This window comes from Diadema setosum, chromosome 12 (assembly GCF_964275005.1).
Source record: "Diadema setosum chromosome 12, eeDiaSeto1, whole genome shotgun sequence".
In the NCBI taxonomy this organism is placed as follows: domain Eukaryota; kingdom Metazoa; phylum Echinodermata; class Echinoidea; order Diadematoida; family Diadematidae; genus Diadema; species Diadema setosum.
Window position 1 is genome coordinate 21045954 of NC_092696.1, and position 22187 is coordinate 21068140.

The following is a 22187-nucleotide window of genomic DNA, read 5'->3' on the forward strand; positions in this document are numbered from 1 at the left end:
CCTGGTAACCATATCAATATTAATTAGTAATTTTTGGTAATTTTTTGGGTGATTTCAAGACCAATGAAAAATAATCGCAATTTAATTGATAAAAACGAAAATGCATTTTCTCCGAAGATCTCCCTTATCAAAACTACATTGCAATTCCCTGTAGAAACATAACGTGTGAGGGTTTGTTTGTTTTTTTTTTTTTTTGTCACTCAAGACACACACACATTCACATACTGAGTATTATCCATACACAATGCATTATACACATTTTGCATTATTTTAGTGTGTGTGACAACGACCGGTTCTGCAAGAATTGCACCGAGACTCGCGCAATGCAAACATGCAGATTGTTTGATAGAGGTTTATTGACGTGATCGGTCATTAATCACTCTATGCTGTCTTTGATTAAAGTCTAAACTACATTTACTTAAAATTTGGTGATTTTTCTATGATTTTTTGATAATATTTTTCCAAATGCTTTTTGGTAATTTTGTTCTGTTAAGACCTGGCAAAACTGAGTAGTGAACTACAGTGTATATGTGTGGGGTCCTGCTACAAGTATAGCAGTATATATAGCTGCTGCTCATGCAGCAGAACCAAAATATGAAGTGTGAAGTTAATATTTTATTCATCAGCAATATACAGGCCCGTAACTAGGATATCTTTATTGGAGGGGGGGGGGGTCAGAATTAGAAAAAGTGGACCTTTTTAGTTCACGTTTATATCACCTATATGTAGTTCCGTTATCTTACACATTGGTGCCCCCCCCCCCTCCCCAAAAAAAGGCTCCCCCGTGCAATTCTTTCGTTCTCGCGCCACTTCCGGGTTTCATCGGCTGACGAGAAAAAACAAACAAACAAACAAACAAATACAAAAATAAAAACAAAACAAAAATAAAAACAAAGCAAAACAAAACAAAAAAGGCTTCAGCGCAATTACGGGCCTGCAGTAGGTTCATAAATACGTAACAATTGGAATGATATATCTTAAAAAAAAAATGTTGTATGTTACTAGTACAATTGTTTTTCTATTCAAGATTCAAGATTCAAGATTCAAATTTATTTCACTTCCATCAAATAAACAAAGAAATTATATACAATGTATACGTACAGGATATTTGTAATAATTGCAGAATGTGATTTAACAAAGTAGGCCTACATATGAAAATGAGCAACAGATGAAAAAAAAAACCCACAATTACAATATTTGTCATGAAAGCTTATAATACAAGTAAACTAAGAATGGGGATGGTAATGGAGGGTCCCACTAAGAAGCAAAGCTTGTACGATATGGGACCCTCAGAAAATACACAAGACAGCAATATAAAACAAAATAAAACGAACCAATGTCAACTGACATGAAATCAAAATAATTGGGAAGGAAAAAAAAGAAAAAAGAAAAAAAAAAGGGGGGAACTACAGCACCTTCCATCGTGGAAGCAAGCAAACTGGATTCCATGATGTAAAAGTAGTGGTAAAATACAACCTGGATCTAGTGAATATAATGCAAAAAAAAAAATGTATACGTAATTATACCGGTAATAATGCAGGAGAAGGAGAGAATAGACGCATTGGTATATACGGAACAATAACAGGAACATCTTAGAACGACTTGTGTTTAAAAAACTAATTGTTTGATGTTCAAAGAAATGATGACTTGACTGAGATGATAAAACGAACCTAACTCGGTTGGATGTTGTAAGATTTCAATCAAAACAATTTTAATTTATTCTTCAAGGAGTTCAAAGTTTGACCTGTTATTATATTGTTTTAAAGTAAATTCCAATGCTTTGGATTTCCTATTCGATGATGACCTTAATTAAAAACTTCAAAAATAGCGCTTATCTGATTTTTGCATTGACATTTTTTCAATTATAACTGTCTTGCTTAGAAATGTATTACAGTAACATGACTAGCCCTTTTTGTGATTGCGAAGTTATATCGTTTGCCTTTTTTTTCCCCACACATTTCGGGTTCTTTTGTTTTGTTGGGATAGAAATAGTCGTATCATGGTCAAGACTTATCAGTGCCCCCTTCCTTCCCCTTTGTTTTGACCGACGCTTAATGAACATCGAATGGTTGTAGGTCGCTCTCAGTCTATGTTTAAAGGTCTTTGTTTACCATTGGGAGCAGTGGGTGAAAAAAAAAAATGTTCGAATTATCACATTAGATGCATATGTGTTGGTCAGTTGTATTACAAAACATCCAAACATAAGAAAATTCACAATGAATCCTGAAATATAATGAAGTATCACTATTTTTCTCAACAAACCACAACGGTAGATGCTATATATTCTAGAAATTATCATAACAAACTTATTATGACTTTTGTTCACATTTTGTATAGTTATCAATATTTTACATTAGTTATATTGATTAAATTTTTTACATTGGTTTCTATCCCTGTATAAGTCACATTTTAAAACTATTTTGAACCACTGATGTTGGGGTTTTGTTTCATCTACAAATGGTAAATAATGCCTTTGAGTCATAGATTTAGTCCATTACTATATACATAGTTGATACATAGCCACATTGAAAACGTTACCTCTTTCTGCGTTTCTCTTCGATTGCTTCTCTCAATCTAAAACATCAAGACTGCATTAGCGTACAGTGCTCTGAACTTAGCCCTTTCTGGAAGGCATGGGGAATAATTGGGCATTATTTGTCTCTAAACGCTGTATACGACGAAGGGATGTATGAACTTTAGAAAAGATGAAAATCTATCATACTCGTTCTTTATTGTCTTTAAATCATTCTGCCTTTGCAAACTTTCATTGCAGTAACTCACTCAAGTTCACGTCTGAATTTAAATTTACCTAGATACAGTACCTATACTATAGGGTAGCCATGGTATCCGTGAATATTATAAGATATAGGAGCTGAGGGGAGCATGACCTTTTCGCTGTTCTTCTCCAAAAAAAAAAAAAAAAAAAAAAAATGAGTCCAAAATTTGCGATACTATTGACTGCTTTCACTATATACAAAAAGATCGGTGTTAGATTTAACACCATGGGTGTTAAATGTAATAGGTGTCAATCAAGTGTCAATAGAGGACCACACCGAAAGGTGTAGACAATAATTATGAAAAGTGTTCAACTGGCACTTCGTGGTGTTAATTTGACACGGTAGCTAGTGATATTTTTGACACTGTGCTGGTGTTAATTCAACCATGACACTACATGGTGTTGTTTTGATATTGCTGGTGTTAATATCAATGGCATAACACACGTCCAGTGTCAATAGGTGACCATACCAACTGGTGTTTTGTGGTGTAAATATTTTCACTCTTTTTTAAATCAAGTACGTTATCGGAAAGTTCTTGTTCGTCTTGTTGAAGATTAAAATCAACAGAAAAAAAAAGAACAGTAACTCATAATTACTACTGCATGGGTGAGGATACAAACTGTGGCTGCAGAGTAAAAAATAGAATGTGAATATGGAGATTGTCCTTATAAAATCAAATATTCTATTTTTTCTCAAATGTGTATCTTCAGACAGTTATACATACCAACATGACAAGAACGGTACTCCGTCTTCTCCATTTGACACAATACAATAAATTCAATACTTGTGTCACTATAGTGCGAGTCACCAAAGCATAAACAATAAAATGTATTATCATTCTTGCCATGTTTTTATACTTTGTTGTTGAAATACAGAACATTATACAAACAAGCGAAATTTCGTTTAGTTTTGTTCTGTTGAATTGTGCGTGGTTTGAAGACGAGCTGATGTATGCGGCGGGTATGGGCTGAGACTGAGTGATATGGCTGGGCATGGCAGTGTATTCCAAACCAATGATTTGAAAACTGACTGGGTCATGATTGACACAGGAATAACAAGTATGCGATCTTATTATTTCCATGTATGATAAATTCTGTAATGATTGTTAAGTTATTCATAGAAGATGTCGCACACCCTTTGTGGTTGGACTGAAGAGAATTATTGTATTATAGGCGTAAGTGACGATAAGCACAATTAGCAAGTTTATTTTTAGAGCTCATGCATCAGATATTAGTCCGTGGCAGGTATAACCACCTCTTCAGCATGTATGTTGCATTCGGTTATTCGTTTTGTTTTGTTTTGTTTTCCTCTGCTTTGCTTTGTTTTTGTCCGTTTGTTTGTCTGTCTGTTTGTTTGTTCGTTCGTTCATTTGTTTGGTTTTCGCCACCCTGGAATAAACCCTAAGAGTCTTGCATCTGTGTAATGTTTAACTTTAATAGCCCATAATCATCAATACTAGCTATATTTGCCATCAGAAATTATCATCTTGTCATAATCATCTAGCCTGAACCTCAGAAATTTACTACATAAATCTTGAGATAAAGAGAGAGAGAGACCTGATGAGACGTGTTATGATATGCACCGAATGCACTGACTTATAACACAAGATCAGACATAACATTTTTTTTTAAAGTGTCCAATTTGTGATAGGCACATGAATTAGCTTTAATCGTCTAAAATGTAAAGTCAGTTTTAAGGATCAGTCATATACACACGAAAAGATTTAGAGGCTTTTGCTATTTTACTACGGAAATAAACAATGAATGATCACAAAACAGTGGGCTCAAAAGGAAGAACTCTAAACCTTATATCAAAATGAATTAGGATGGTTAGAGTAGAACATTGTACAACAAAAAGATAGACCACCAAAACCACCGAATTTTGGTTTCTATTAGACTTTACGAACCATTTTCGACTAGCCTTTGTGCTTTATAGTGAAACTTTACGTTCTCCTTTTAACAACGTTTTTTTTTTTTTTTAACAACCAGGCTAAATGCGTTTGTACCATGATTATGCATACATGTATCTGTACTTGTACATAATTTTTGTTTCTTGTATTCATATTAGCATGTTCGCATGTTAATGAAAAAAAAAAACAAACAAACAAACAAACCGACATTGTACAGAATTCATATTCTCGTGTAAATGATCCTTATGTTTTGTTGTTAACATTGGTTAATAAACTCAAACTCAAACTCAAACTGAGGGGGGGGGGGCATAGATTTCCACTTTGGACAGGAAAAATTCATCAATGATTATGCACTAAATCACAAATAAAGTGGACGTCAATTCTGGTTGTAAACTGTTCGTTATTGCAAAGGTTCGTTATTCCGAAGTTTTGCCAATCCGAAAATGAAATAAGGTTCGCAATCACGAAAGTTAGTCTTCTCATTCCACGATTAACAGATCTATATCTAATTTTAGATAAACGAGCCTTCGGAATAACGAACTAAACCTGTTTTGTGTTCAACTTTAAACGAACTTAATAGGAAAAACGAGACAAATGTTGGAATTGATGAATCGTATTTTATTGTCGGATTAACGACCAATGTATTAACGAACATATAAAAGGGTATAGAAAATTTTTAACAGGTATAAGGGATTCACGTCTCGGAATGACGAACCTTCCGAATAAAAAAAAAACAAACAACAACCTAATTTCATTATCGGTTAACTAACATTTGGAAAAATGAGATTCTGTTCGGTCCATATTCTATTTAATAGCAGTCTGTTGACTTATTTTAGTTGTCCGTTCACTTACTCGTTTATCAGTTCACACATTTCTAGTAAGTCGATCCAGCCTTTTGTTTACGTGTATTCAGCAGTCATTTCTCCACCAAATCAGTCATTCATTCCAACCTTGATACATTCTTTTCTCATCTATCCATTTTCCCGCAGATGCATTATAAGACACATCATTGATTATTATGTCTGTCATGTATACATATCATGGAAAAGGAAGAATATTCAATGTACAATCAATTTTTATCGCCCTTGATTATCAAGAAATAATATCAATACTGTCAAATCGATTGTGAGTAAAATAAACTTTATATGCATGTGCCTTACATGCAAGCATCTGTCAGGATGGCCATTCAAACATGCGTATCGTTTTAAGAAAATGTTATCAGTTTGAATTCACTGTCCAAAATGTCAGCACCACCAGCAGCAGCAACAACAATAAATGACAAACCACGCACAAACACAAAGACACACAAACATTCGTTCGTTGCTGACTGTGTCAGTAGGACTGCATAATATATATTCATATATATATATATATATATATATATATATATATATACATATACATATATGTATACATATCACACATAACATTTTCACTAATGGCATCCACACAATCGCATAGGTTGATCTCACTCAGACTCTGAAGAAAATCAGATGAGAGCAAATGAATCTGTTTATACGAGTCTTCTGGCTGTTTTGAGATGTTTTATTGAGAAAGAAAAGACATTCGACAACAGTACTGAGTGACGTAAGAATGACGACATAATCAATAGACTTTGACCCCAATCTTACCGATTGCACGCTATTAATTTCAGTCCTCAAGAACTTTCGAGGAGAATGAACAGTATATAGTTTGAAATCACAACAGGTTAGTTTGAGTGAGGGTAGATTCTATGCTCATGGAGATCAAAAAAGGGGGGATTAATCCAGAGTCATAACTATAATAAGATATTTCTTTATGAATATATATATACATGTATATATATTTGAGGGGATCTTTTCAACCTTTTTTTCGGTCAAGAGGGTTCCGGAATGATTGGAAGGACATGCCAATAGATTGTCTTAAATATCATGGAGAAGAAAAATTCCCGTTCAGAAACTAAGGACACAATAAAGCCTACCATATCAGCATCACCTACACTATCGCGAAGACTCCAGTATGCGTCAAGTAATATTTACATTCTCGAAATAAATTAGATTTATAATCAATATGTACATATACAGCATTTCGAGGAAAACGAGATATACACTGTATTGGTTCGATGGGCAAGGAGAGGAGAGGTAAAGTGCATTGACCTTCTGCGAGCGAAAAATACGTTTTGAAAGATTGCACGTCGTTTTTTTTACAAAGATAGATATCTATAATCTTATAGAGCCCACAAGTTTTTCTCATATAAAATGATGAAATTCAACGCCTGCCACATCTTATTCATTTTTGTGTACGTATACTATCTCTAAAGGTCGGAGCCTGTTGACACCATAATTTCCGCGTTTTCTTTCTGAGATATTTTGGTTTCTTGTTAAGGAAAAAAGCCATATATGACACACGTAAATTTAGTAAGTCCATTTTGTTATCGTCTGTTACTCGGGCATTCACATAATAATGCAGAGAATTATATTTTCTTTCATGTGACACGGGGTGAATGAAATACCCATTGTAATACTATGGGAGTAGTGGGGAAGGATCAACCTGCTCATGTATGCATTCATAAGCTGCAAAAAAAAAAAAAAAAATGCTAAAATCTTATCATATCACTATATCTTAATGTTACTAATGACAATTATCAAGTACAAATAGTTTGTACATACTCCATGGCCGGAATTTATTGTTTGGACGAAAAAAAAGAAGAAGAGGAAGAAGAGGAAAAAAAAAAGATGAGCACCACAGCTTCGATATTTGATACCTCAGTGAATGAATGTACAACTTATTTGAGAGAACGGTTAGGTCCACTCTTGTTGCCCCGGACAACGGGGGTTGATGCACAGAGTGTGAAAGAGACGAGTGATGTAGAATCAAAATTGATCAAAATGAAGCAGAGAGTGTGTATTTGTGAGAGATAGAGAGAAAGGAAAATATGACAGAACCAAAAATATTCTACAAATGGGAGGACGGGGTGGGGGGGGGGTACACTCTTTTAGGATGTCCACAGTATGATATGTATAACAAAAACAATATCGCGTATAGGGTTGGAATGATGATCCAAGGATGAGGTGTCGGATGTATCTGGAGCGAAGGCAGAGACAGCCGTCAATGTTGCGGTGTGCAGTATAATATGTTCCTCTTTCCAGTGGTTGCTAAGGGTTACAGGCTCTCGATGATGCTGGACGTTGTGGTATCAGTTGACGGGTAACCAGGAGGGCGAGAAAGATACGATGAGTAGAAGACGCGGAGCTGTAGAGATGGAAAATGAAGAGTAGAATGAAAAGCAACAAGAAACATTAGGATGACATTGTTCTAATATCTTCAAGGTGTACTGAGAATAAAGGAATAACGAGTGCAATGAAACAGCTGAGAGATGTTCAGCTTCCTGTCTTCCATGTTTTGTTTTTGTTTTGTTTTATTTTATTTCATTTTTGAAGTAGGCGATGACGGAGGGGAAGGGGTGGGCTCATGCACTAGATTATTGAATGAAATATGCGTATGATTCATTTAGTTGGAAAGTAGGCATTTGAAAATAAATCAAATAAATATCCGATTACGATACTGCAATAATCATCAACTATCATCAACAGATAAAATGACAAGAGTGAAAAGATAGAAAATGGAAGAGGATATTTTGTAGATGAATTTTAATCAGATTTAGTGCAAAACTCACAGGCGGACTGACAAAAACACAGACAAGGAAATGCCTATATATAGAAATGGGATGGAGGAAACATCAATAATAAAATAACGAGGAACGAGTCTGCGAACTGCAGCAGCACAGAAGCTTACTAGAAACAAGGTGATGACGGACACCAGAGGGCGCTGTTGGCTTCTACTCCGTGTTGGCGTCATTCATGTCTGCAGCTGCTGCATCGTCGACGGATCGCCTCCTCTTGCCGACCCCTTCGAGCCCGAAGAGGTGGGCGTTCCTGCTGCGGAGCATGGCCGCCACAGCCTCCTGTTCCAGTCGCAGACGCATGCAGCCGCTAAAACTCGTGCATCCCGAGCGCTTTGAGCTGCACAAGGTGTGAGAAGAAAATTAACAATACACAATATGAGGGATCCAAGATTTCGTTTCGACCCTACACTCGGACATGCGTGTGAACTAACTCGCGATTCTTGTGAAGGTGGCGCAGTAAGAAATCAAAGATTGAATTACTACGTTTCAAAGTAGGCCTACAGCATTTCTTTCAAAATCAATAAAACCAGTTATCATCGAAATCATCGTGTATAATATATGTGTGTGCGTTCTTTTGTTGTTGTTGTTGTTGTTGTTGCTGTTGTTGTTGTTACTATTGACAATGTGCGAAATTTTGTACTCACATTATTTTCAATGAAATCCGGTGTGGGAAGTGTGAAATAAATTGAATTGAATTGAAAAATGTACTTCAACGGTTTCATAACATGAATGACTTTTATCGCATTGTTATTGATATTATTACTATAACCGCAATATTTATTATCACCGTCATTATTATTACTGTCATTTTTATTATTGTGACCACATTCATTGACATTCACACTAAATAGGAAGAATGCGTTTTTTATTTCATTATTGAAGACACCGGTTACATGTGAAAGATTACACATTGGCCCTGCAGTAGGAACTTTGCAATTATGAATTAGCTGCAATGACTTTCTTTTTAATCAATGGCCTACTTCAATAATCTGAATGCGCTGTACAAAACCGTCCATATGTCGTTACTGTAGATACGAATGCCAGGAACAAAACTGCAGAGCTTTTCCTTAAAATTCCTTCAATAATATTATTGTAGTATTTTGTTTGCAACTGTAAACCTTGGTACTGTAAGTAGTGGGAAGGTTCTGTAACCTGATTATCCAAATATTTATTTATCTTTTTTTTGGGGGGGGGGGGTTAAGGAATCTTTTCTCATTTGCAAAATCTTAAAATAAGAGTTTTATAATAAAAAAGAGTAGTTTCAGATTGGTTCATGGATTATGCAAAATGTTCACAGCTTAAATCTACGTGACACATCGCATAACTCAACAAGGCATCCCATAATGCCGACTTAACACAGTCCCAAAATTGAGCAAAGATGGACCCTTGGTAAAGGAAATGTTCAAATTCGGCTCCGATTGTATAAACTTCCTGTCATTGACGAGGAAATCTTCAGCCATCGTATGACCCCCGATGGAATTTCTCAGTAACATCGCAAGCGGCGGCAAAATCTTTGGCAACCACCCCTCCCCCCCCCAAAAAAAAAAAAAAAAAATGCGATGGTTCATTTATGATAAAGATTCATATTTTCATGTATCCTTCTAGTGTGGTTCGGGTGTCAGCGTGTGACCTTCTGTAGGCATAGTGTTGCTTCCGCTGTTGATTGGCTTTTAACCAAGCTCGAGGCCAGCTTCAAGCAAAATTGAAAATTCTATATTCGTTTGGCCCTCTTGTGTCCATTTCCAGACAGCTTGACGCCCCCTAAGGGCGTCGTTACGCTGTCCCGAAATAAAATCCACGATGACACGCGCATGTGCAAGGCATATGACTGTACAATTCACACTCATGAAATAGATAAAAACTGTGGAATTTAATTCGTACTTCTAACCCAAAATTATAATTATTCTATAGCCCAGCTGGTGCCTGCAAAACAGTTCCGGTCTGCAAACTGTAACCCCACGAGTCGAGTTCAACGATCAACATACCCTTCCAAAGTGTCTAGCCTGGCCAGTTCATCTGATGGGTACAAGTCTAGAAGCTCCCGGATTTGCGAGGAAGTCAGTCGACCGTCTCTGCGGAGGAAGCAATATAACGATAATGATATCATACAAAATGATGAAGGGATGGCATTTGAAAGGTAACCACTTAAAGGCATTGCTTACCATTGGGGGCATTGATTTACAAAATGTTTGAGTTATCATATTTGATGCATTTATGTATAGGTCAGTAGATATCACAAAACATCCTACCATATTTTTAACATATTCACAATTTTTTCTCAATAAACAATAACTGTCGGTTGACTGTAAACGGTTTATTTTCGAAACAATCTCATTATAGTTCACATTTTGTATATCTAAAAATACACAACAATGATTATACTGATTAACAGTTTTTACACTGGTCGTTTCTACCCCTAACTCACATTTCAAGTTTTTGTTTCATCTGCAAATGGAAAATAGTGCCTTTAAATATCAGTCTGAAATAAAAGAATTATAATTATGCAAAAGTGTTAAGATTTAATCAAAATATGATGAAATTAAGCTATAAAATCGTGAAGTCTACCAAATTTTCCAAAGACAGTTCTTGAACAGTGAATATTGATATGCAAATGCGGTATTGATTGAGTTGATGATGTTATTGCCTTACAACTTGCAATAATAATTTGTGGAAAAAGACACCTCAAATTGTTGTTGTTGTTGTTATTCAAAAGCAATTATACCCCAGTTTCAAAATCTACTATACTAGTATATGACTGATCATCATAATTGTCCAGGGAAAAAAAATGTTTTTGAAATTTTAAAGCCGCAGAAGTTGATATTTGGTCAGTTTCTTTTTTTTATGGGAAATTGTGAAGTGATTACATCATCAGCTTACTACTTCGCATATTTACATCAACTGTTTGAGAGCTGTTTCTCAAAAATGTATTATAAATGAAATTCTTTCACCATTAGTCCACATTTTGAATTTGTCTTTACTTACCGGCATTGTGCCCGCTCAAATGAAAATTGCCAAAGTTTTACCAATCTATAAGAAGGGTAGAGAGGATGAGTTGGGAAATTATCGACCAATATCATTACTGTCTTCTTTTTCTAAAATACTTGAGAAGGTGGTTTATAATCGTTTACTTAAATTCTTAAATGAATGTGATATTTTAGCTGATAATCAATTCGGATTCCGGAAAAAACATGCAACCACTCATGCTATATTATTATTTGTAGAGAAAGTTGCGAAAGCTATAGACTCAAAGTCGCATACAGTCGGCTTGTTTCTGGACTACTCCAAGGCCTTTGACACAATAGACCACGAAATACTTTTGTACAAATTAAATCATTACGGCATTCGTGGAAAGGCCTTGGAGTGGTTCAGAAGTTATCTTACCGAAAGAACTCAGTTTGTTACTGTGAATAACCACGACTCAGAAATAGGTTCGATTTGCTGTGGCGTTCCACAGGGCTCCCTCTTAGGTCCTCTTTTATTTATTCTTTATATTAATGACTTCCGCAACTCATCCTCTCTGCTGTCTTTTCTTCTGTTTGCGGATGACACAAGTCTTTTTTATTCTCACTCAGATCCTTATGTGTTGCTTGATTCTGTGAATAACGAACTGCAACTGGTATTTGAATGGATACAGGCGAATAAATTATCGCTCAATATAAACAAGACTAATTATATGGTTTTTAGTAATACAATAAAGTTTCTTCCAGGTTCAGTATTAGTGAATGGTTTGCAGTTAAATCAAATAGATTCAACAAAATTTTTAGGTATTTATATTGATAGTAATCTTTCTTGGAAGGTTCATGTTGATTATTTATGTAAGTTGTTGTGTAAAAACGTTGGAGTTGTTCACAAATTGAAGTACCTCTTCCCCAAGCCAATATTGCATTCCCTCTATTCAACTCTATTATTACCTTACTTAAATTACGGAATATTGGCCTGGGGTAATTGCTCTAAGGCTAAAATAGATTCGTTATTTTTTATTCAGAAAAAGGCCTTGCGGATTATAAATCGTGCACATTTTTTGGATCATACAGATGAATTGTTTGTTTCCAGTAAATTACTAAAAGTTTCTGATTTGTATTTGTATCACGTTGGAATTTTTATGTATAAGTTGAGCATTGGCGATCTTCCTAGTTTATTTTCCTCAATGTTTGTTAAAAACAGTGAAATTCATAATTACCCTACAAGACAAAGTGGATCATATCACTTTTCTCCCGTTCGTACAGTTCTAGCCCTTAAGACAATTACTTCTACCGGTCCTTCTTTCTGGAGTGAGTTAGATTCTGTTCGGCTGCAATCAAGTTCTCTAAGTTCCTTTAAGCAAAATCTAAAAGCCAATTTTTTACAATCTTATGTATAGTTACTTGCTGTGACCATTTTGATATATCTGTTCTTATTCTCAATGATGCCTCGCTCGGGTGTCTTCATCTGACTTCATTTGACTATATTTCTTTGACCAATAGTGCAATTTTATGGAGCATTGAATCCCTGAGTTTTACCTTGACCATCATAAACTATTTTGTACATTGTGTAGAGTTTATCATCATCTCGACATACCGATTTTCGCTTGTGTTTCGTCATCTTTCGTAATTTAGCATGTTGTACTAAACGCTTATATTGTTTCTTTGGAACCTACATCCTACAAGCATTGCTTTTTAGTAGGTTCCTCATATTTACACATCATTTTATTACATGTCCTTATACATTTGTGAAATTATGTCTAAAATTGAATGTTGTGTTATACATATTTTACTCTGAAATCAAATGGAATATGAAGCCTGAATATGGAATGTGGAATATGGAACTTGAATAAAAAAAAAAAAAAAAAAAAAAATTAGCAAAATCCCACAATTTCACCACATTAAATCCGATATTTATCACATTTTCACTGTCATGTGGTCAAACACATGTTACTCTTTCTCTTCAGACAAATAACTTATAACTGGCGCGGATTGCCCCCCCCCCCCCCTCTCCCCAGACAGCAAGACGGCAAGACAAAAATCAAGAGAAACATCATCGCAGAGCAAAAGAACTGCCTTGGCTGCCTGGATAAGACCACAGTCACCCGCGAGGCCTCGTGGTTGACCACAGACTGTCAACTGTGAAGCCTCATGGTTCGCGTCCCTGGCAGCAGCGGTTATTTCTCTACATAGGCAAGAGACTAATTTATCATAATTATCATCTTTGCCTGTAGTCCTTCGGAAGAAACTGAAAGCCCCTAATTGGTCCGGACCCATGGTATAAAGTGCTCGAGAGCGTTCGGTGTTTCTTTGGGGCAACTTAAACTAAAGAACATGCAAAAAAAAAAAAAAAAACCACACACACAAAACATGCAAGACAAAAACTTAATCCTGGCGTGTTCATGTGTATTGTTTATAAAATACCTCCATGATCCTTTTTGTTTTTGTAATCTACTTATGGTCCGCTTTACACACAGTATCTTTGAATGGACGATGGACCCAGCATAATGATTACAGCTCTTTAATTGTGCGTCACTGTATGTATAAAAAGGCCAGCCATTCCTTGAAGCTGTGCTTAATATGGCGACCATCACTTTTTATAGCTGTTATTACCGATATCTATGTTTTCGCATAATGCAAAATCAACTCAAGTCTATTTGTGTATTGTTGTTTTGAGCAATATTGTTTGTCATTTCTACATTACATGTGTCTTCTCACAGCTGTTTATGAACTTTATGTTTGTAAAATGTTGTAAAATATCAAGTATCATTAAACTTTACTGAAGGTGCAAAAACAAAATCCTCCCCGAAATAAGGAGGCAAACCAGCCACCACTCCCTCCCCCTCCCCCCCCCCCCATTAGAACGACGATGGCGCCAAAAAGATATACCCGTTCTATCCTTCCCATATATATATATATATATATATATATATATATATATATATATATATGTATATGTATATATATATATAAATGAAATATAGATAAAACAAGGGAAAAAAAGTGGAAAATGTTGAACACTATTGTCATGATTTCATATCATGCGCCTATCTGCAAAGCCTAGCAACGTTACGTGCACCCGTAATTATTATCCTGTCCGCCTCCGTCGGTTGACGTGCGTGCGGACGCAGCTGTTTTATTTGGCACGCACTCACAATTCAGCCAGACCTCCAGAGAATCAAAAAACTCCGGGTGAACAATGGCGGGAAGATGGCGAACAGACGACACTCACCTGCTTATCGTTGCTGCTTTGATCGTCTGGTAAAAGAGACAGCAGAAGGTGAGCGTGACTAGGTAGGTGGTCTTCATATTGGATTTGTCTGCAGGTGAAAGATAAAAGTTGCATACAAAGTATCATTAGAAACGTTCCTCTACGTCAGAGTTGACGATGTATACACGGCAGATCGAAAAGTGAAAAGGGAGATGGAAAACGGAAAGGGGGAATGATAGACAGATAGAGAAAGAAAGATAGAAGAAAGAGAGGGAGATAGATAGATAGATAAAGAGAGAGAGAGAGAGAGAGAGAGAGAGAGGAGGAGAGAGGAAAGATTTCTCTCTCGCGAAGTAGGAATCAAGTACGCTCTCAAACATTCTTAATAGCTGAAGTAAGGAATTCATCTTTCTTTCTTTTTTTTGCCAGCAATACAGATCCATGAATGATCTTCTCCTTACCAGCATTGTAACGTGACATAATGAAGGGTAATGTTATTTAACAGGGGCGGATCCAGGAATTCTGTGAAGGGGGGGGGGGGGGCGCAAACAATAATTGTGGTGCTACTTCCGGGTTTCATTTCATGCTTTTCTGTTTATTTCTTTTGTTTTAACAATAAGTATAGAGGGGGGGGGCGCACCCGGTGCGCTCCCTCTGGATCCGCCACTGCTTAAAACCGGAAGTAGACATCGGTGCTTCAATTCACGATAGAGATTCAACCTTTTCTGTGAAATTTAAACTTGCCATTTTACTTTTACTTCACGACAACTGTGAGTATATTAAAATCATTCAAAGATAATAATCATTGACATCATTACTAGCTACTAAGGTAGCATTAAATGGGTGTAACGCTGACGATTGCTAACAGTCGAGAGGAAACTCTTCGTAAAAAGATCTGAATTTGATATCAGAATTTTGCATCGCCCCCTTTCAACTTTCATTTTAAAAAATAGTGTGTAGTATTAATGCCATTTTAAACCCAAACGTGATTCGAATTACACCTTAAAGCAGCTACAAATCCACATACGAAGAATGGAGTAGTTCGCTAGGTTTCTGCTCATTTTGTTTGAACCCGATTTATGTCAAGTCTTGGGATCACTTTGAGATTTGTGTCATATAACTTTGTGGCACATTCGTAATAGATGGAATTTAATAAATTGTTGTCTTTTGAAAGCAAAAACTCATCGGCAGTTTTCACGTTGACGTAATGGGGACGTGTTAGAGAGCCAAGTTGTCATTTCAAAGCTCCTCAATTTTACTCAATAAGACTTTGTAAAATGGACTTATATAGATAAAGTTAAAAAATATCAATGATATAATGTATCTTAATTGACGTGTTTACATAGTATCAAGCAAATAGTCTGCATTTGCCTTGAAAGGTGGATATTGCGCAAAAAATACATTAATGGTGATTCCCTGTCGTACGCACATACTTGGCAATGATTCGAAGTTTGAGATATGGTTACGATTTCTAGGAATGTCGTCATGTCTTAGGACAGTGTTGAGTTATTATGACGCGAATAAATCAACATGTACATAGCAAATAACATTTGGAAAGAGGTTCTTCTAAAGATCATCCTCCGTTTACGTTTCTTAAAATAGCTTTCTTTAAGAATGCTGATGGGCTATAACCAGTGCGGACCGTATGAAGACTGTCATCACTTTGGAGAAAGTATAATGGTTATGTTGTGAATGTTATGATGCACAGGCGCGGCGTACGCGTCGTTTCGCTCTGTTTATTGGTGATAACAAAATATCACAACCCAGCTCGCAGTGGTAAGATAACGCGCAGAAGGCCTCCCAAATAGCCTGTGTTTACGAGTCAGAGCAGAAAGGAAACGGCGCCAGTGTCACCAAAACAAATCTCTCTAACGACACGAGGCCAACTCGTCTGTTTGGTACTACAGTATTCAAAACTTGACATCAAACAACTCCGAATCGAGATTTCGCCAAACGAATGACCGGCCGGCTGCACGGCGTACGCCAAATTAGCGCGGCAAATTGCGCCCTCAACCAACCGCACAGACCCATCAAAAGTCTGTGGCTAACTGGTGACTCAGCGCATTGCCGTTTTGTCTCATTTAAATGTCGCCATAATCAAATGGATGAAAAAGAGAGTCAAATAGAAATATATATATATATATATATATATATATATATATATATATATACAAATTTATAATTATGGTCTTCTCCCAAGAAAGTTTGATACAGTGTGCCGCTTTGCTTCGATGCTATTCTTGTTTCTTTCTATAAATTTTTAATACGCGTTACTCAAAGACGAGTTATATAAATCCTTGTTGAGTAATAACACCATAGTCAGGAAAATCAAGCAAACTTGATGGGAAAAATTGGATTTTGTCCACGTCCAAAGACGTTATTGCTTAATGTACGTGTGTACAACTATACTTATCGTAAAAAAAAAAAAAAAAAAAAAAAAAATGAGTTACATAGCTAGTAGCAGACAAGAAGAATGCTTATGAAACCTTATCCAGCTTTGTATCACCAGCTATTTCCACCGCAGCTTATGATGGTAAAACAGAAAAACTTTATCATTGGAAGTAGGGTCATTCAGTTCGATGAGAGAGAGAAAAAAAAAAACCTGCCTTTAATATCCGGCTTAACAGTTCAAACTTCATTGTTAATTAGACCCACTGGGAGACCAAGCACGCGAACTACTTTGAGCTTTTATTGTCGGCGACTTTGCACTTCGAGTTCATTCTGCACGTTATTCAACATTGACATCCTCAATGGTATTCGGCACAGTTCCAGTCTACAGGCAGCTCTGGCTTGAAAGACGAAGAAATATGACGAATGTTATGAAAATGACTGCAAGCAAGTTACAAATAAATGATCATCCAGTGAAAACTGTAGAATCCTACGCGGATAATCCTATTATGATCATACAACTATTGTCGTTTTGTTAGTCTATACGTTAATCTGCAAAGAAATCACTTCGTACTAACATCAAAACACCAGAGGTTCCGAGTGGTTATTATACGACTGGTATGATATTACATTAACCTTTTGTGGATTTGCATGGCTACCGAATTATGAACTTTCAGACTTCCGGGAGTGTAATATACATGTACACTGTGTTATAGTCAAAACGTCATACTCATCAGCTTTGCACAAACTAATTCAACGAGGAAAAGGTATCTCTGCCATCATGATATCATTATTGCCCCGAAAATGTCTGGAGAAGACACACAGAAACACACACACAGAAACACACACACACACACACCACCACCAACAACAACAACAACAACAATAACAATACGGATCGGCATTATGTACAGTGGAGAATAATCCGTGCTCTTTGAGAAGAAACTCAACAGATCAGTTTCATTCACCACCTTTATGCATAATATTCTTAATTTCGATAATATCATGGTCTCGTCTCGCGAATCTGAATGGTAGACGTATATAGCACCGCATTATGAGACACTAGATAGACTTTCTACGGAGTGAAGTGTTTCATATCTACTGCTGATAGCATTAACAATAAACACCAGCAAGAGTAACCTCGAAATGAGATACCATGCAGTATACAGGACCCCAGTTTCTACAATACATCGCAGTAGGTGGAAGGTATGATGGGGGGGGGGGGGGGGGGAAACGAGAAAAAAAAGACTTAACTACTGAACGCTCGTATAGAGTCAGGGCCCTTTCTGCATAGAGTAGAGTCATAGCGCCCCCTGGCGTCTCGTTCTTCTTCTTTTTTTTTTTTTTTTTACCTTCCTTTTCTCCTCCTCTTCATTTAAGCATGAATGGAGAGCCTTCTGTTCCAAAAGCAAATGCGATATTCCGTTGATGTCGATAAATTTTTAATGCATATATGCGTTACGCAAACCTATACTCTTTCACGGCTTCTTACACCGACAGGATAACACAACACCCATTAGTTATTGTATACAACGTAACGCAGTCTTTTCTAGGAAGAACCTTGTGATTATTTAGACGAACTGCCATTCTTGGTGTCTTTTCTTCGTTTAATCTACACACCAGAATTGAAATCCAAACATATTCCCATCTCCTCACTTTCCCCTCTGACAACCAAACAGGATATTCTTCACGGTTTCAAAAAAAAAAAAAAAAAGAAGCAATTTCACGTAATTTCTATCTGTAGAGGCATGCATCGTATCGTCCAAACCAGTTTGAGATTTCACAGACTATCTAATAGAGATGTCAAATGAGATCTCTATTTTACCCATTCACAACAGGTAGTGGATATATTTCTCTTTTCCTATTTCTCTTTCTCTATATATTTCTCTCTCTCTCTCTATTCCTTTATTTTTGTATCTCATAGGCAACCGTGTGCGAAATGTTTGATCAGTCGACCTGACATGCCTGATGAAGTGTAACTGCCAGCAACAGCTATACGTCAATGAATGTTTCTATTAGAGAACTGCATTGATGAGAAAAGAAATGTATATGAGTATACTATGATTATTGTTTCCTCTTACTGGTATTTCGTCTTCACTCCCCCCCCCCCCCCCCCCATCTCTGTCTTGCTCAAGCATGGTAGATGCTTAAGAAACGTATGGATTGCCTCATGATCGCTACACAGTCTACAATCTTTGCTCAAGGAAAGGGGTTTTCACAATAATGTAATACATACCTACACGAAAAAAAAAAAGGGAGATGGAAAATATATGTATATGATCTTGTATGATAAACATATAAATATACATGTAAATAGTGTATATGAATATACATAATTATATACTCATTACACACACATACACACAAAAATATATGGATATATATGCATATAATATATATAAATATATATATATATACATATATATATATATAATATATATATATATATATATATACACATAAAGAGAGAGAGGGGGAGATAGTGTCGTCATTAGATCATCAGAGTTGTAGAGATATGAATTGATTATCATTCTCTTAGCTGATCGCAGAGCAAGCTTTCAAAATAAGAACTGTTCTGGTGCCATGACGTCCAAAACTTATAAGAATGACGTTTTTAACAACACTCCCTGTTTGCAACAACACTCTGTTTTGTTTTGTTTTATTTTGCCTGCCAAATAAATATTATGGTGCTAATGCCCCGAAGCATCACACCTAGTACAAGCGGAGGAATAGCGTTTCGTTCGCTGCACGTTGATGGTATCACGAAAAAGCTGTCACGACCGGCTAAGTTGAAAACGATCTGACATTATCACTCCACTTTTCCAAAAAAGTACACCCGCTTGTTTGATGCCATCGCCGTTGTTAACGATGCTCCCCCTCCCCTTCCCCTTTCATCCTCCACCTCATCCACACGCAAATACTATCTCTCTTGTCTTCCTTTTGTAACAGACGTCACAATTACGTCAGATTAGGCGTCTCTCCCAGGCAATTTGACGGCGCCGGTTAAGGCTTGCCTGTCCGTCAAACGGATAACAGGTCGTCCAAATTGTGTAGCGCAATGCCACTTTATTGGATGCTTGATAAAGAGGACGCACTAATCCGGTACAGATGTTCGTTTACCGAAATAAGCTCGATTGCCTCGATTCTTTTTTTTTCTTTTTTTTTTTTGAGAAGGCCCGCTTATCGTTTCGATCCGGCCAGTAGACGGTGCAAAAGAAATGAGAGAGTGAAAAAAAAAAATAACGACAACAGGCTTGCAGAGGAGTGAGAAAGCACATTGGCAAACACTTGTTTCATGATACTCCAGAAAGAGGGGTTGAGAGAAAACTTGAATGGTTGGTTGTTGGGACAAGCTCATTGGTATTCGTTCCTTCACTTCAACCCGATCTCTCCGTTCTTCCTCTATATCAAAAACTCCCTGTTCACTTTCGAAACTCTAGAAAATGTAGACAACTTTAAACTCAATTCTTAAAACTCACCTAACTAATCAATCTTTTTTGTTATGTATAAAATACATATATCACAATGTTTGTGATAAGTTATATTTTGTATTTCAACTTAATTTCTTTGTCTCGCATTAATTCGCAACAGACGTCAGTATCAAGCGCTTTGTTAGTGTTATATTATTTTAATCATTGTCATAAATTGTTACTATTACTATTATTATTATCATTAATATCACTATTTTTGTTTTTGTTATCGTTATTTTGATTATTATTATTATTTTTAGAGAGAAAGAGAGAGAGAGGAGGCTTTTGTTAAAAATTGACCTACATTAGTATTAGTAGTACAATGAAAGACCATTTCCCTTTTTGTGCCTTGAACTGAAAATAGAAAAGATCTGAAAGCACAAAATCACGCATGAATGTTCACATACGGAAGAGAATCATATTCCAAAACGGTTGTTGACGTTTTCAGAATTGACAGAATTTGAAAGTCTAATTAGCAAGATTTTACAGTTTCATTTGATAAATATCTTTCACAAATATAATTCCGTTAATTGGGAGAAAATTATCATAAAATTATCTTTATTTCTGGCAAGGCATTTACTGTAAAGTCGAAGGATTTGTAGAAACTGTTCTATTTGATACCTTTATTGCATGCAGTTTCTGATGGTATTCATAACGTAAATGACGCGGTGCATAAGACGTCGAAAAGAATAATCTGAAAGAAAACTGCCGCACGAGTGTATTGAACTAGAATTCGGTCACAAAGGGTAGCATGTCGTAGTCTTCAACAGTGCAGTTCAATTGATTTCCAGGCCACGTAATCACAGAAGAAAGCTAATGCGTGAAGGCACACATCACCGCGCGCGTGAGGTGGAATTCTTTTCGCAACTGGCGTGACTGGACGTAGGGTGCATTATTATACCGCTGAGTGTATTTATTTTGGGATAGCTAAACACACATGAGCGATGATTAAGTCATTTTTCCAGTCCTCGCTAACAAACGTCGCGCGAGCACGTACTCTAATGTGCGGTCGCTTGAATTTTGATACGTGTTATCAATCAATTTAGGCCACTTTTTTTCCTTTCTCGACTTTTTTTTTTTGATCGCGACTGTGTTTTAATGTCTCCCCCTCCCCCTATTTTTCATTCTCTCTTTCCCTGTTTCTACATTGCTCCTTACTCCTAAAATTCTTTCTAGATAACGGAAATTCGTTCTTCACACCAGATCAGTCTTTATACACACGTGACCTGTTCCCGTTACAGTCTCCGCACGCTGGCGAACACGATATGTCTCTGCGTACGTTACCAGCGCATGTGCCGAAAACGGATAGTACGAACGATGGCAGCTATCTATGGCCGGCCCGTTTTATCACATATCGTATTTTGGGGGAAAGAAATCCAATCAGTGGAGGGGATTAATATCACCCGCATGACATGTGTGCCTGGATGAAGTGAAGACAGTTATTCTGAGAGTAGCTGGCAGCGGATGTACCTGGTAAACATGATCGGTTGTAAGCTCGTTGGCTCTTTCGCAGGCTAACGACTTCGTCGAGGGGTGAGAAGGGGACAAACTAACAAAAGGAGTCTTAACCGAGGGCTGAAGAGATATAATGGCGACTATGTAGTTAAGAAACATCAAAGTCTTTACATGCAGGCCGTGTCATGTTCAAGAGGAAACAGGAATCAAGAATGAAAGTTGGGGATAAGATGACAGGCGCAATGCACACATCTCAACAGAGTAGTGTCGAGAAGTAGAAAGTGTGGAAGATTATGGATTATCATGCAGAGTAAGATTATTGTAATGTGAGTGATAACATTATTGGTCTGAAA

At 36.6% G+C, this 22187-nt stretch overlaps 1 protein-coding gene across 1 annotated transcript in view; it reads right to left on the reverse strand.

The window, feature by feature from the left end:
• Positions 1-7653: 7653 nt before the first annotated feature.
• Positions 7654-22187, reverse strand: part of LOC140235579 (uncharacterized) — a 70464-nt gene continuing 55930 nt past the window's right edge. The window contains exons 2-5 of the mRNA XM_072315584.1: positions 14543-14630; positions 10336-10422; positions 8461-8687; positions 7654-7917 (exon numbers count right to left, since the gene is read on the reverse strand). Coding sequence (XP_072171685.1) covers positions 8504-8687; positions 10336-10422; positions 14543-14619 — 348 coding nt within the window. The 5' untranslated portion in view covers positions 14620-14630 and the 3' untranslated portion in view covers positions 7654-7917; positions 8461-8503. The remainder of the gene's footprint in view (positions 7918-8460; positions 8688-10335; positions 10423-14542; positions 14631-22187) is intronic.